Source organism: Schistocerca gregaria, unplaced genomic scaffold, assembly GCF_023897955.1.
Source record: "Schistocerca gregaria isolate iqSchGreg1 unplaced genomic scaffold, iqSchGreg1.2 ptg000728l, whole genome shotgun sequence".
Classification (NCBI taxonomy): domain Eukaryota; kingdom Metazoa; phylum Arthropoda; class Insecta; order Orthoptera; family Acrididae; genus Schistocerca; species Schistocerca gregaria.
The window spans coordinates 38117-51442 of NW_026062105.1; the positions used below are offsets into that span (position 1 = coordinate 38117).

Consider the following 13326-nt stretch of genomic DNA (forward strand, 5'->3'; position numbering starts at 1 on the left):
ACAAATATGCAAGATTCTCTTCAACTGCGTCGAGATGAAGTTCCCAGGCGGATCCATGGTCGCCATCTCGAGTTTCCTCATCCTCCGACTCATCAATCCCGCTCTCCTCTCTCCTGAGTCAAGCGACCTCAACATCATCTCTTCTAGCGAGAAGGAACGCGTCCGTCGGCCGCTCATCCTCGTCTCTAAGCTCTTCCAAAACGTTGCCAACCAGGTCGAATTCAAAAAAGAAGAGTACATGCTCACCTTCAACCCTTATCTGATCGAGAGAAAGGCCATCCTCAAGAACTTCTTCAAGGCCTGCACCTTCTCCAAAACCATCCCCGTCACCCCGTCACCCCGTTCCACCATAATCCCGGACGACTGGTTCCTCTGTATCGACACCATCATTCGCTTCTTCCACGAAAACGACCAACAACTCCGTTGCTTGATCGTCCACCACCAAGTCCTCGGCGCCTACCTCTCCTTTCTCAATTCCCCCTACAGCAAAAGCGTCCTCTGCCCGGACAGGCCCAACACTACCCAGAGCAAAGACTGGTTCTCCAGCCTCAAGGTCAACCTCCTGTCGAAATTCCGCGCTATTTCCTAAAAATAAAAAAAAAATAAAAAAAAACCTTGTCCACAATTCTCAACGAGCCCTCTCATTCTCTCCTGCCCTCTCCATGCAGCGCAATATCGTCGACATGTTCTCCCGCAACTGCTCCCCCTCTCTGCGCCCTCCCCCGCCCCGCGGCGTCCGCGATCAGCTAATCTCCACACTTGTCGACCCCGATTGGCGACGCGCCCTCTCCAAAGGTAACATCTGTGCACCTCAACGGGGCCTTTTTTTTTCTCCCTCCCTTCTTTTTTCCTGATCCCCTCCCAGAATTCGACCAAGACTACTTCGTGCGGCTCTGCGACTTCCTCGAACAGCGCATCTCCGTTTCCACCGTCTTCCCCCCCCTCAAGGACGTCTTCAACGCGCTCAACCTCTGCCCGCTCCCCCAAACCAAAGTCGTCATCCTCGGGCAGGATCCCTATCACGGCGTGGGGCAGGCTCACGGCCTGAGCTTCAGCATGCTCCCGGGGTGCCGCCCCCAGCCGTCGCTCCTCAACATCTTTAAAGAGCTCCAACAAGACGTCCGGGGCATCCAGCCGCCCGCTCACGGCAACCTCACGAACTGGAGCAAACAAGGTACAAAAAAAAAAAAAAAAAAATAAGGAAAAAAAAAAGCATTCTCACACCTTTTCGTGGTCGCTAAGGTGTGCTGTTGCTCAACGCCACCCTAACAGTGGAGAAAGGCAAGCCCAACTCCCACCAGGGAAAGGGCTGGGAGCACTTCACGGACGCCTGCATCCGAGCGGTTTCCGAGCGGTGCACCGGGGTCGTGTTCCTGTTGTGGGGGAACTACGCCCAAAAAAAGGCCTCCATCGTGAACCTGAACAAGCATTACTTGCTCAAGGCCGCGCACCCGTCCCCGCTGTCGGCCAACCACGGGTTCTTCGGGTGCAGACATTTTTCGAAGACCAATGATATTTTGAAGAAATTGCAAAAGACGCCAATCGATTGGAGCGTTCTCTGAGCCCGCGGCGGCGGCTCGGTCCGCCGTTCTCCCGCGGGCGCCGGCACCTGATCAAGGGATGCGAGGACCTCGGGCCCGGCGCGGGGGGGGGGTCGCGCGGTTGTTTCGGACGCAGGATAATTTTTTTTTAAAACCTCGAAATGTCGTCAAAGTTTGAATCGATAAAAAAGAACAAAGCAATTAAGTGTTTGCCGAAGTGAAAAAGGACCTTTATCTCATTAGGGTTCCCTTACATGAGATTAGTATAGACCGTTTTTATATTGGCTTTGTTTTTTTTGTTTAATTAGTTCCTTCGATCAGAGGTGTTCAGGATGTCGAAGAAAAAGCCAGTGTCGGCCGTATGCAGTTTTCCTTGGGCGGGCAGCTAGTGGCCGGCTTCCAATTCGGTGCAGGGGGGGGTATTGTCATGGACGTCTCGGTCTAACCGTCTACTTTGCGCCTTCGCGTCGTCGCGTACGTGGTGAGGCAAAAAAAAAAAAAAATGGATAGGACGTGTCCGACCAGGAACTTCTCCACAGCAAGCTGTTTTTTGGGTCCAATCAGCCCCTGAATCCAGAGATGTTGAAGCAACACTTTTCAAGATACGGGACGGTGCTGGAAGTGTACTTGAGGCCGGAAACAGGTACTTCGCTTCTTTTTTTTTTTTTTTTTTTCCTTTTTGTTTTCTAACACGATGGCGAAAAAAAAACGCATTTTTGCGCGGACGGGTTTTGCTTCGTGGAGCGTGAAGGGACCTCTGGAAACGTCACGTTTTACGAGATGGCTCAGCCGGCTAAGTTGCTGAAGGAGCACAAGTACATGGAGCTGCCAGACGGGTCGTCGCTGGAGATCAAGGAGTGGTCGTCTCGGTCCGACCTGAAGATGAAGGACATTGCCCACGTGAAGGAGCTGCGCTCGGAAGTGAACGTGCAACACAGGAAGCCCGGACACGAGGCGCCGAGTGGGACGCAGGCGATAGAGGTGCAGGAGTTGTCGGTGCCGAAGAACGTGGCGCTGCTGTCTAAGACGAGGTTCAAGTTGCGCCTGAAGAACAAGTCGCCCAACGGCAAGGCGCTGCAGAGGATGCAGTGTCCCAAGGAGGTCAGTTACGTGTCGAACGGGTCGAGGGGCTTGACAGCCTCCGCGCCCTCCACTTGGGGAGGCGAGTCGAAGAGGGTGTACGGCTTCGGCTCCCCCGGCTTGTCGATTAGAGAGAGGGGACACGCGGACATGGAGTTCGAGTTCGACGGCTCGGAAACGAAGGAGCGCGTCCACCGCCTGTCGTTCGTGTTCGAGTTTGGGGGCCACCAAAGCGTCACACACACAGTTACGATAAAGGCGTCACAGGACTCGGACCAGCCGAAGTTCGACGGCGACGCTGCCGAGGGCGCCAAGCGCCAGGTGGTGCCCGCGTTTCCCGAGGGTCGGCAGAGCCGCGTCCGCCGCTGGAACCAGACCTTCGCCCTCGGCAACGAGGAGAAGGACAGCGCCTACGGCCTGCCCCCCGACATCGTCAAGGACGTCGAGGAAGTCGGCCGCTCCAAGAAAATCAACCCCTGGAACCTCAGGGACAACTACAAGTCCAAGATGCACAGCCTCCTCTTCGTCGAGGAGGCCGAGCAGAGAAAGCTCATCAGAGAGTACGACATGCCCAGCGTCGAATTCCAGCACGTCGATTCCTACTTTATTAGAGACACCGAGTACTTCGTCGACCCCCTCGAGCCCATGCTCCGCCTCAGGGTCCCCGGACTCGCCGAAAAGCGCCCCTCCCTTCTCGCCGGAGACCTCGTCTACGCCTGGGTCCCCGGCACCTCCGACGTCGAGTACGAGGGCTACATCCACCTCATCGAAATGGACAGCATCTTGGTCATGTTCGCCCTTTCGTTCCACAACTCTATTTATAGACCCGGCGCCAAATATAGCGTCCGATTCACCTTCAACCGCCACAGCTGGCTCATCAGCCACTGGGCGCTCAAGCACGTCGACCTCGACGTCGTGTGGCCCGAGCACGCCGCGCCGGCCTACGATCGCCCGCCGGTCGTCCCGGTCGAGAAGCTCTCTCTCTACGACAAGACCATTCAGGAGAATCCCAAGCAGCTTTTGGCGCTCCACGTCGCGCTCAACCGACACTATTGCAAGCACAAGCTCCCCTTTCTGCTCTTTGGCCCCTTCGGCACGGGCAAGACCAAGACTCTCGTCGAGCTCCTGCACCAGATCCTCCAGCACATTCCCGACGCCAGGGTGCTCATATGCGCGCCCTCCAACTCCGCCGTCGACGTCTTCGCCGTCAACCTCGTCCGCGCGCCCCTCGCCCGTCGCGGGCGACCCAGGCGCTCTTCAGGCTCTACGCGCCGCACCGCAGTCTCCAGATGGTCCCGCAGGAGATCCTGCAGTACGTCTGCTACAGCCACGACAAGAAGCAGTTCGAGGTCCCCCCGCTCGCCAAGCTCAAGTCGTACAAGATCATCGCCTCCACCTGCATCTCCGCCTCCGCGCTCCACGTCGCCGGCATCCAGCCGGGACACTTCACGCACATCGTCCTCGACGAGGCCGCGCAGCTCATGGAGCCGGAGGCGCTCGTGCCGCTCACCATGGCCAACAAGCACACCACCGTCGTCATGACCGGCGACCCCAAGCAGCTCGGCCCCAGGTTCCAAAACCGCTCCGTCAAGCACCACGAACTCTCTCGCAGCATCATGGAACGCATGGCCACCCTCCCCGCCTACCAAAACTGCCCGCCCGACCACCACCTCCACCCCTCCTCCGCCAAGCAGCCCTTCCCCCACGAGAGGCTCCACACCGTCCACCTCGTCGAAAACTACCGCTCCCACCGACTCATCCTGCAGTTCCCGAGCCAGCAATTCTACGGCGGCACGCTCCGGTCCGCCGCCGACCCCTCCGTCGTCGACTCGCTCCTCGGCTGGCGCGCCCTCCCGAACCCCTCCTTCCCCATCCTCTTCAAGTCCGTCGAGGGCGAGGACGTCCGCGAGACCGACTCGCCCTCGTTCTTCAACCACCAGGAGGTCTCCGCCGTGTCCGAACTCGTTTCCGACCTCCTCTCCAGCCACCAAGACACCCTCGACGAGGGCGACGTCGGCGTCATCGCCCCCTTCTACAAACAAGTCCAAAAGATCAGGCAGGCCCTCCGGCAGCGCGGCCTGCGCCGCGTCACCGTCGCCAGCATCGAAGAAATGCAGGGCAAGGAATTCAAAGCCATCTTCATCAGCACCACTCGCGCCTCTCTCAAGCACCAGGACTACGACTTCCGTCACGGACTCGGCTTCCCCCACGAGGGCCGCTCCCTAAACACCGCCATCACCAGAGCCGTCGCCCTGCTCGTAGTCGTCGGCGACGCCTACATCCTCTCTCAGGACAAGTATTGGAAGGCCCTCATCGACTACTGCGTCGACAACAACTCCTACGTCGGCGAAGCCATCACCCCCCAATACTGCGAACAGCGCAAGCTCAAAGAAGCCAACAAGCTGAACGAACCCGTCGTCGTTCCGGAAATCCCGAAAAAAAATCCCGAACCAAAACAAAATAACATCCCGGAACCCTCCTTCGACAACCCCCCCCCCTCCTACCCCCCCAACAACCTCTTCCCCCCCCTCAACAGTCAAGACTACCCGCTCTACCCCTCCTCCCTCCAATACTCCAACAACTGGCCCCCACCCAAACCCTACGCCCCCCTTCTCCCGCCCTCTCCCTCTCCCTCCTACCCGGATCGAGCCCCCCACCCCTCCTCTCGCAACTACCTCAGCATCTGCAAGTACCGCAACTCCCACCAGTTCATCGCCGTCGAAGAACGCTTCCTCGTCCCCACCATCGCCATCCTCGACAACCAAAACTCCCTTGACATCCAAATCGGGAAATTCTGCTACTCCTGCCACGTCACCCGCTCCGGCCAACTCATCTACGTCGACCTCGTCAAAAACCCCGGCCCCGCCATCTGGCACAGCCCCCTCACCGTCTCCGAAACCCACCTCCTCATCCAAGTGCCCGACGACTACTTCGGACACCCCATCGACATCCTCGAGTCCAACGCCCTCCTCTACATCAAACTCAGCAAGCACCTCACCCACACCGTCCAGTCCATACCCGTCAACGACTCTCTCGTCAAGTCCATGTCCATCGTCAACCAACACCCCACCAACCTCGAGATCTACCCCGTCCCCGACGCCCCCCCCCCCAACGTCTCCGCCAACTACTACAACCCCACCCCCCCCCGGAACAACAGCAACGGCAACAACAAACACAACAACATCCTCTACCTCCCTCCCTCCTCCTCCTGGTACAACCCCTCTCACAAACCCCGACCCCCCAAACAACACTAAAAAAAAAAAAAAAATTTTGTCCAAAAATAAAATTCATACCCCTCTCCTCTCATGTCCGCCCCCCACTCCACCCGTCCGCTCACCAACTACGAAGTCTTCCTCCTCCTCTCCTCCCAACCCCCTCGCCTCCCCAACCCCGTCAAGCGCCTCCACTCTCAGGTACCCCCCCCCCCTCCGCGCTCCCCCCCTCCGCGCTCCCCCCCCCTCACGCCCCCCCCCCCCCAGGTCCTCCAGTACCTCTCCCCCCACCACCTCCGTCAAAACGAATCCACCGTCCGCGCCTTCCTCTCCGCCTGCTCCCAGTACAACCTCACCCCCAAAGAAACCCTCCTCCTCCTCAACCTCCTGCCCACCACCCTCGTCGAAATCTTCCTCATCGTCGACAACTGCGAAGAACGCCTCGGCATGACCCGCGCCGAAGACCTCCTCCTCCTGTCTCAATCCGCCTTTTCATAAAAAAAAAAAAAAAAAAAAACACCCACTCCGTGTCCAAAAATTTATGTACACATGCTCTCTTGTATCCCAATCATTCTCAGCAAACTGCTCTTGTTCGTCTCCTGCAACTCCCCTGCCATGATGAACTCGTCTAAAATCCAAATCGCCTTGTGAAAATTGAAAATAATGTCCAATTCGCACACGTTCTTGTAGTACTGATCCAACATCTCCACGTAGTTCTGAATCACCTCCAACATCATCAACTCATTCTCGTCCGTGTCCACCCCCAATATGAAGTACAAACCCGCGTAGCTTCCAAACACACCCAAATCAGACCTCACATCACAACACACACTCGCACACACCAATTCACCCCCCATACCGCTTGTATATCAACTTGTAGCTCTCCCACTCCACAAAATTACAAAGCTTCGCCGGCCTAGAAACCACCAAGTTGTGCACCTTTTGAACGGCGTCCACCTTCTCTCGAGTCAGCCCTCCTGCTCGCTCGAACGCGGGAACCGCACAACGCACCTTCTCCTTCTGACTAAACGTAGAAAACCATTTCTGCAGGCGCACCTTCCCCTGCCTGTTTATCAACACGATAAAGTGAATCTTTTGTAACCGTCAATCCCTCTCTGCCGTCGTTTGCACCCCCCCCCGCCACATTTCGCGTACCATCACACAAAACACTATCTGTCGTCAACTCAAAAAAAAAAAATTAAATCATTCATTTTCTCCGCAAGCGCGTCCGCGTCACGCCATTCACGCCTCGACCTCGAACCGGTCGAACTCCATGCACTCCTCCTCGTCCAAAACGTCGCCGAACTCATCCCATTTGACTTCTATCGGCTCAACCTCCCCCACCGGCACTCTAGTGCTCGCGTCAAATGACCCCCCCGGCGACAACACGGGAGGCACTTCCATTGTCCCCCTCGTGATATAGGCGTGCGCCATATCGCGATACTTCAAACCGTCGTCGTCCACCCGGTCCAGCTCGTGCGGACGCATCCTCAGATTCATCAGCCTGTCGGATCTATACACCGTCATGCACGGCAAAAGGTTTTTTCCTCTCAAATCCACGTTGCCCCCAATCTGCCTTCCGGCCAGCAATCGGCACACCCACTCCCCCCTCTCCCACGTCCTTATCGCGATCCAGAGAATCTGGGCGCCCTTGAAGCCGGGCGACACGGGGTGAAGCTCGCCCCTCGCCACCAATGGCAACTCGAACTCTGAAGCCTGCACCACCTTCGCGCTGCCGGCCGCGGGAATGTCCATTCTCACCACCCAAAACCGAGGCGGCTCGTTCGTCACAATCTTGTACAGCGGCCAAATTCCAAAACCATACGCGTTCGCGTACGGCTCAAACACGTCCATAGGAACCAACGACATAATGTGCATCCACAGCTCCATCTGCATAATGCTCGCGACTTTGAGGTGCACAAGCTCGCTCCAATCGTGCTTAGAATAGGTCCTCGCGTGCTCGTATTTAAAAGGAATTCGACCAAGCTTGGTCTTCGATAAATAAGAGTCCCAAACGACCTTGGCGACGCACACCACCAAAAACCACTTCAATAAACGCCAGTAGTATCTCCGACGCTTCTTCTCCTTGGCCAGCTCGAACGGCACACGATACTTGTCATCCCTCCAATTTTTTTTTCGAAAATCTGGTACATTATTATACATCTCTCTAACCCAAGTCAACGACCTTTCCTTCCACTGGTCCCGCGTCTTCTTCCATCCCGGACGCACTCTCTCGAGATAACCTCTCGCCAAAGAACTTGCCTTGAGCGACAAGAGTTCGCGCTTCGCGCGGTCAACGATGCCTTGACACATCGCGCGCAAAGACATCGCTTCTCTGCTCCCTGCCGTCGCGGACCTTCCTTCTCCGCGGCCCCCCGTGGAGACCCACCTTCTCTCCCCCGTCCGCCTTCTCGCGCATGCGGCGAACGCCCCTCTCAGCGCTAACATGCTTCTCTCGCGTCCTGGGAGCGAGGGACACAACTCGACCTCTTATACGGCCTTCCCACAAAAAGATAAAAGAAAAAAAGAAAAAAAAAATTGCCAAAAACCTCACTGTTCTAACCATGTCAGAACCCGTCGAAAACCTCCCATTCACCGAAGTCCCCCTGAAACACATGCCAGAGTGGTTCAGAGCAAACCTGAACTCCCTCCCTAAGGCGTCTCAATATGTAAGGCGACTCTGCTTCAGGGCCTATCTTTCTCAGCGATACAAGCCCTTCGGGCCCCTCACCACCCTGTTTTTCGGCACCTGCTTGATAGGCGCGATGATGCAGCATGAATTCTCGGAAGGTATCGAACTTTTTATTTTTTTCTGTACTCGCTCTTCACGCACGGCGCCCCTGACCATCTCTCTCCCTCCTCCCCCCACCCAAAAAAGCCGTCGAAGGCGCGAAGCCAGACCCAAAATATGCGCGGAGACAGATGGAACGGGCGCACTGACCCTCGGCAAACACGGATGCGTCGAACCTCGCCGCCCCGAAGAAAAAAACGTAATAAAGGCTACCCCTCCTCCTCGCGGCGCGGTACGTCGGCTACCGCGCCTCGCGCATGCGCTTCAGCTGTCTTCCATGAAGGCAAGAGAGAGAGAGACCACGTCAAAATGTCAAATTTTTTTTTGGGAATTCAAACTGTTCTGAGATAATGTGCCCTGGTCGAACCGAAGGGAGCTGTAGTGAGGCTGCGATATGCCGAGCTGGTTGCAAATGAGTTTGAACTTGCCTCGGATGTTGCTGATCGAATTGAACACGCTGTTGTCTTGAGTGTGGATCATAGAGGATGATTTTAGCATTTCTTCGAGTTGCGAGATAGATTTTCGAGCTCTTCGAATGTGCTGATGACGAGACTTTCCGAGGCGATCGATCAGGCGTTTCCAACCTTGGAGGCATCCGAAATAGTATCCGATTTCAACTGACAACTCGAATCCAAAGCGATACCCGCTTTCCTTGCCCTGAGAAAAGCTGGAATTGAGGCGAGCGTTAGAGCCATCCTCTATTCCACGGCTGATGAACGTCTCTTCCAGATTGAGGATAGATTCGAACATGTCTGTCTCGTCGGCGCCGGAACTATCGTCCATCGTACAATAAAAAAAAAAAAAAAACTTTTCATATATTTGAAATCACATCCTCGTCTTGACAGTTTCCCAGTCACTGCCGCGTACGCCCTATCCATCCTCCTTTGTTTTTCGAGCTCCCTCCGAGACTCATACGTTGCTTCCGGCACCATTTCGCACCGTTTTTTTTTTAGCCCGCATCTGATCAATGGTTCGACACAACAACGTAGTGCCTAATGTGCACTTTCACAAAGACTGGGCCAGACGCGTCAAAACCTGGTTTAACCAACCCGCTCGCAGAAGGCGACGAGCTGTCAAGAGAGTCCAAAAGGCCTCTTACTACTTTCCTCGCCCGACCTCTGGCCACCTGCGTCCCGTTGTGCGTTGTCCCGGGCGTCGGCACAACTCTCGACTTCGTCTGGGGCGCGGATTCACGCTCAAAGAGGTTAAAGATGCCAACTGGGACGTGAAAACCGCTCGTTCCTACGGCGTCGCCGTCGATTTCAGACGTCGCAACAGCTCCCTAGAAGGTCTCAATATCAACGTTGCGCGCCTGAAACTGTACAAATCCAAGCTGGTCCCGCTCCCAAAACATTGGGGACTCAAAAACAAAAAGCCTAGCCAAAAAACCAAAAACGCGATCGCGTCTCAAACCGCTAAACGACGAATCTCCCCTTCTAAATCCATCGTCCAGCAAACGTCGACTCTACCACTACCTCCCAGCAGCCCTCTCCCCTCCCCACGCGTCATCAAAGAACACGAAAAGAAATTCAATGCCTACAAGTTCCTGCGACACATCAGGTACCTCAACAAATACGGGCGCAGATCCATTCTAATAGAGAAGCAGAAGAAAAAGAAAAAGGAGCAAAAGGAAGCTGAACCCACCGCATAATCGCGAAATATAGACTTTTCAGAATAACAACCTTTTCTTTTTTTTTTTAATTTTCCAAACTCATGGAGTCCAATTCTCTTTCATCGCCTTGCTCACGTCGGACACCATCCGCTTGAAGTCGCCGAACCCAACCCCTTCCTTGTACCCATTCCCCTCGATCATCGCCTTGTCCACCACCTGCTGGAGCTGCACATTGTTCAGCTTGTTTCCAAGCGCCACCCCGAGCATTTGAAATAGCTCACCGTTTCCCACGCGGCCGTCTGCGTCCATGTCGTACAACCGAAACGCAGCTGCACGCCCATTTTTTGCCGCCAAACGTCAGTCTGCTGTCAAAAAAAAAAAAAACTTCCCCGATGTCCTACCACTCAGTCTGCCCTCCTCGCTATCGTCGTCCAAAAATGCGTCCAGCGTAGACGAAAACGCGCGGAAATCAATCTCGTTCCCCTTCTCCTCGAAAACACGCAATAAAACGTGCTTCAATAAAACCTCCTCTTCAAATTCCTGCATTCAGTAAAGCAAAAAAAAAAGTAAACCTGTCGTCCCATGCACGCACCTGCCGACCTGCCAGTGTACTCCTTACAATTCAAGAACTGGTCGACATTCAAACGCTCGGTATCTCCCCCAAACAGTCGCTCCAGCCTCGCTCCGAGCCGCATAGCATCCTTCTCGTTCGCTAAAACCCGCAACTTTCAGGTGAGATTCGACGTGCACACATCGAGCGCACCAACGAAAAAACCGCGTACAGGGAAAATGATCTGCAGGGGAACTCATCTTGTAAGCCCCCCGATAAACCTGTCAACAATCGATGGCTAAAAACAAAAAAAAAAATCATTACTTTTTTTGCCTGAAAACCATCCAGGTCACATGCCTCCCCAAATTTCCTCCCCCGAAGACCGATACTTCTCGGACCTCCCGGATGAACACCTCATCTCTATACTAGGTCCGCCGCCAAACCAATCCACCTCCGTCGCACCCCGCCCTCTCGCTCACCCACCTCCCTCCCTCTCAGACCTCGCAGAAAAACACTGCAACCACCCCGTCGTCAAACAGGCGCTCCTGTCTCTCTTCAATGACGTACGAGACTGCTCCCCCTTTTCAACTCAAAAAAAAAAAATGCGTTACCCCAAACCTACCCTTCAATCTCCACCGAAGTATAGGAAGTCCCTCTAAACCACACCTCCTCCATCATGCGCTCCCTCTCCCAATTCGAAACCAAAACTCTCACCGAAGGTACGCGCGCTCCGCCCCTCCCCCGCCCCCCTCCTCGCCCCCCACTCAACCGCCCCAAGTCTTCAACTCCCAGTCCGTCCATAAAATACTTCTAATGAAGCGACAAACCAAAATATGCAAGGACTCTCTCAAGGCCATCAAGACAATCATGGGCCACTTCGAAACCGAACTGGGCGCGCTGTCCGTCTCCATCGCCAAACTCCTCAACCAATACCTCCACTTACAACTCCGCCTCCGCAACTCCAAAAACGCCACCTCAGAACTCGAGTCCTTCCTCTTGAACTCCGTCATAGACGACGTGCTCATCGCTGGCATCTACCAAACCCCCATGGACGAAACCTTCCTGCACTACGTAAAACAATTCAATAAAAAAAAAATATTCATCCAATCCCAACTCTCAACCCCCCGCAATCAACCCCCACTCCCCCTCAAAGACATCGACCCCGTCATGAAAAACCTACAAAACAAAATGCTCATCCGCATCAGGCACCACCTATTGCACACCATCTACTCCTTCCTCGACTCCAACGGCAACCTGTGCGACCTCCAGCAAAAACTCCTCACCTTCCGACCCATGTATCACACTCTCAGGGACTACCAACTCCAAGTCGCCCTGGAAATACAAACTCAGTACATCTGGACCCTCTCCAAACTCTTCAGCACCAAATTCGAACACTACCTTCTCTTCCTCCTTCAACACACCAGCCCCCCCTCCAAACGAAAATTTCTCGGCACCCTCGACTCCAACACCGCCCAACTCGGCGACACCACCCTCTTCTCACTCGGCGACCGCGACCACCTCCTCCACGCCTTCAACTCAAACCAAACCATGTCCTCCCTCGTCTTCTCGACCCTCGACCAAAAAAAAAAAATTCCCTTCGAAAAATTCTTCCTAATCTCCCACTCCGTCCTCCTCGACACCCTCTCCCAAGAACACCTCTTCGAAACCGCCTTCTTCGACACCAACTACCTCGCCTCCATCTTCTCACCCATCCTCACCCACTTCCACTCCATCGTCGACCAATTCCTCCCCTCCTGCTACGACTCCATCCTCCTCCTCCTCCTCCTCCTCCTCCTCAAACGCCTCTCCGACCTCGCCAAAATCCAACCCCACTCCAGCCTCTCCCTCTCCTACCTCTCCAAAATCAAGTCCAAAATCCTCACCAGACTCACCCAACTCCTCGACCTCAACATCTCCAGCATCAAGGCCCTCAGACCCAAAGACTTCCCCAAACTGGACGTCACCCCCCACTACCTCACCAGGCGCTACTCCGAATTCATCGTCTCCGTCTGCAAACTCTCCGCCCAACTCGAGAAAAACAAACTCGTCCTCTCCAAACTAAAAACTCTCCACTTCCAATTCCAAGAACTTCTCGTCCGCATGGCCAACTCCGTCGAACCGTTCGACACCCACTCCAAACTCCTCCTCTGCATCAACAACTACCACCTCATCCTCAACGTCCTCCGGCAACACCACCTCGAACACACCTTCCAAGCCGTCGAACTCGAAATGCTCCTAGAAGGCGAAACCACCCTCTACGTCGAATACGAACTCAACGCCTACTTCCCTCAGCTCATGCTCTTCCTCAAGACAAAAACCAACTCTCCGCTCACCAAAGAAGACGCCCTCGACACCGCCAAGTCCTTCGCCTCCACCTGGAAGTCCAGCATGCAACAAATCGACAAACGTGTCATGAACTCCTTCTCAGACCTCAACACCGGCACCCAAATCCTCAAAAAAATCTGCTCTCATCTCATGACCTGCTACAAACTCTTCGAAGAAACCGTCAAAAAGTGCCCCAACGTCTACCAAAAAGTCCA

At 54.9% G+C, this 13326-nt stretch overlaps 4 protein-coding genes across 6 annotated transcripts; 2 read left to right on the top strand and 2 right to left on the bottom strand.

Annotated features, from left to right (window-relative positions):
• The first annotated feature begins 1735 nt into the window (after nt 1-1735).
• LOC126320571 (uncharacterized) lies at nt 1736-5082 on the top strand. Its single transcript, XM_049994034.1, has 3 exons — nt 1736-1900; nt 2052-2184; nt 2293-5082. Exons 1-3 carry the CDS (start codon nt 1874-1876, stop codon nt 4161-4163), a joined length of 2031 nt encoding a protein of 676 aa, XP_049849991.1. The 5' UTR covers nt 1736-1873; the 3' UTR covers nt 4164-5082.
• Nucleotides 4164-13025, top strand: LOC126320548 (uncharacterized; the record flags this gene model as incomplete). The annotated part of the gene is given in 4 exon segments (XM_049994004.1): nt 4164-4838; nt 4913-5832; nt 11506-12135; nt 12410-13025. Coding segments are annotated over 4 exon segments (2841 nt in total), but the record flags the coding sequence as incomplete, so codon positions are not given.
• Nucleotides 6358-8348, bottom strand: LOC126320572 (uncharacterized). 3 transcript variants are annotated; one of them, XM_049994036.1, is made up of 4 exons: nt 6989-8342; nt 6845-6925; nt 6693-6790; nt 6358-6622 (listed from the first exon to the last, which is right to left on the bottom strand). In XM_049994036.1, exon 1 carries the CDS (start codon nt 8279-8281, stop codon nt 7076-7078), a length of 1206 nt encoding a protein of 401 aa, XP_049849993.1. In that variant the 5' UTR covers nt 8282-8342; the 3' UTR covers nt 6358-6622; nt 6693-6790; nt 6845-6925; nt 6989-7075. The 3 variants fall into 3 exon arrangements, with proteins under 3 accessions (XP_049849993.1, XP_049849992.1, XP_049849994.1); XM_049994035.1 differs by having other exon boundaries at nt 6845-6899; nt 6989-8318; XM_049994037.1 differs by having other exon boundaries at nt 6693-6899; nt 6989-8348.
• On the bottom strand, nt 10336-11133 carry LOC126320574 (calcineurin subunit B type 1-like). Its single transcript, XM_049994038.1, has 4 exons — nt 11019-11133; nt 10829-10948; nt 10638-10766; nt 10336-10565 (listed from the first exon to the last, which is right to left on the bottom strand). The coding sequence occupies exons 1-4, from the start codon at nt 11044-11046 to the stop codon at nt 10336-10338; spliced, it is 507 nt and encodes a 168-aa protein (XP_049849995.1). The 5' UTR covers nt 11047-11133.
• Nucleotides 13026-13326: the final 301 nt, after the last annotated feature.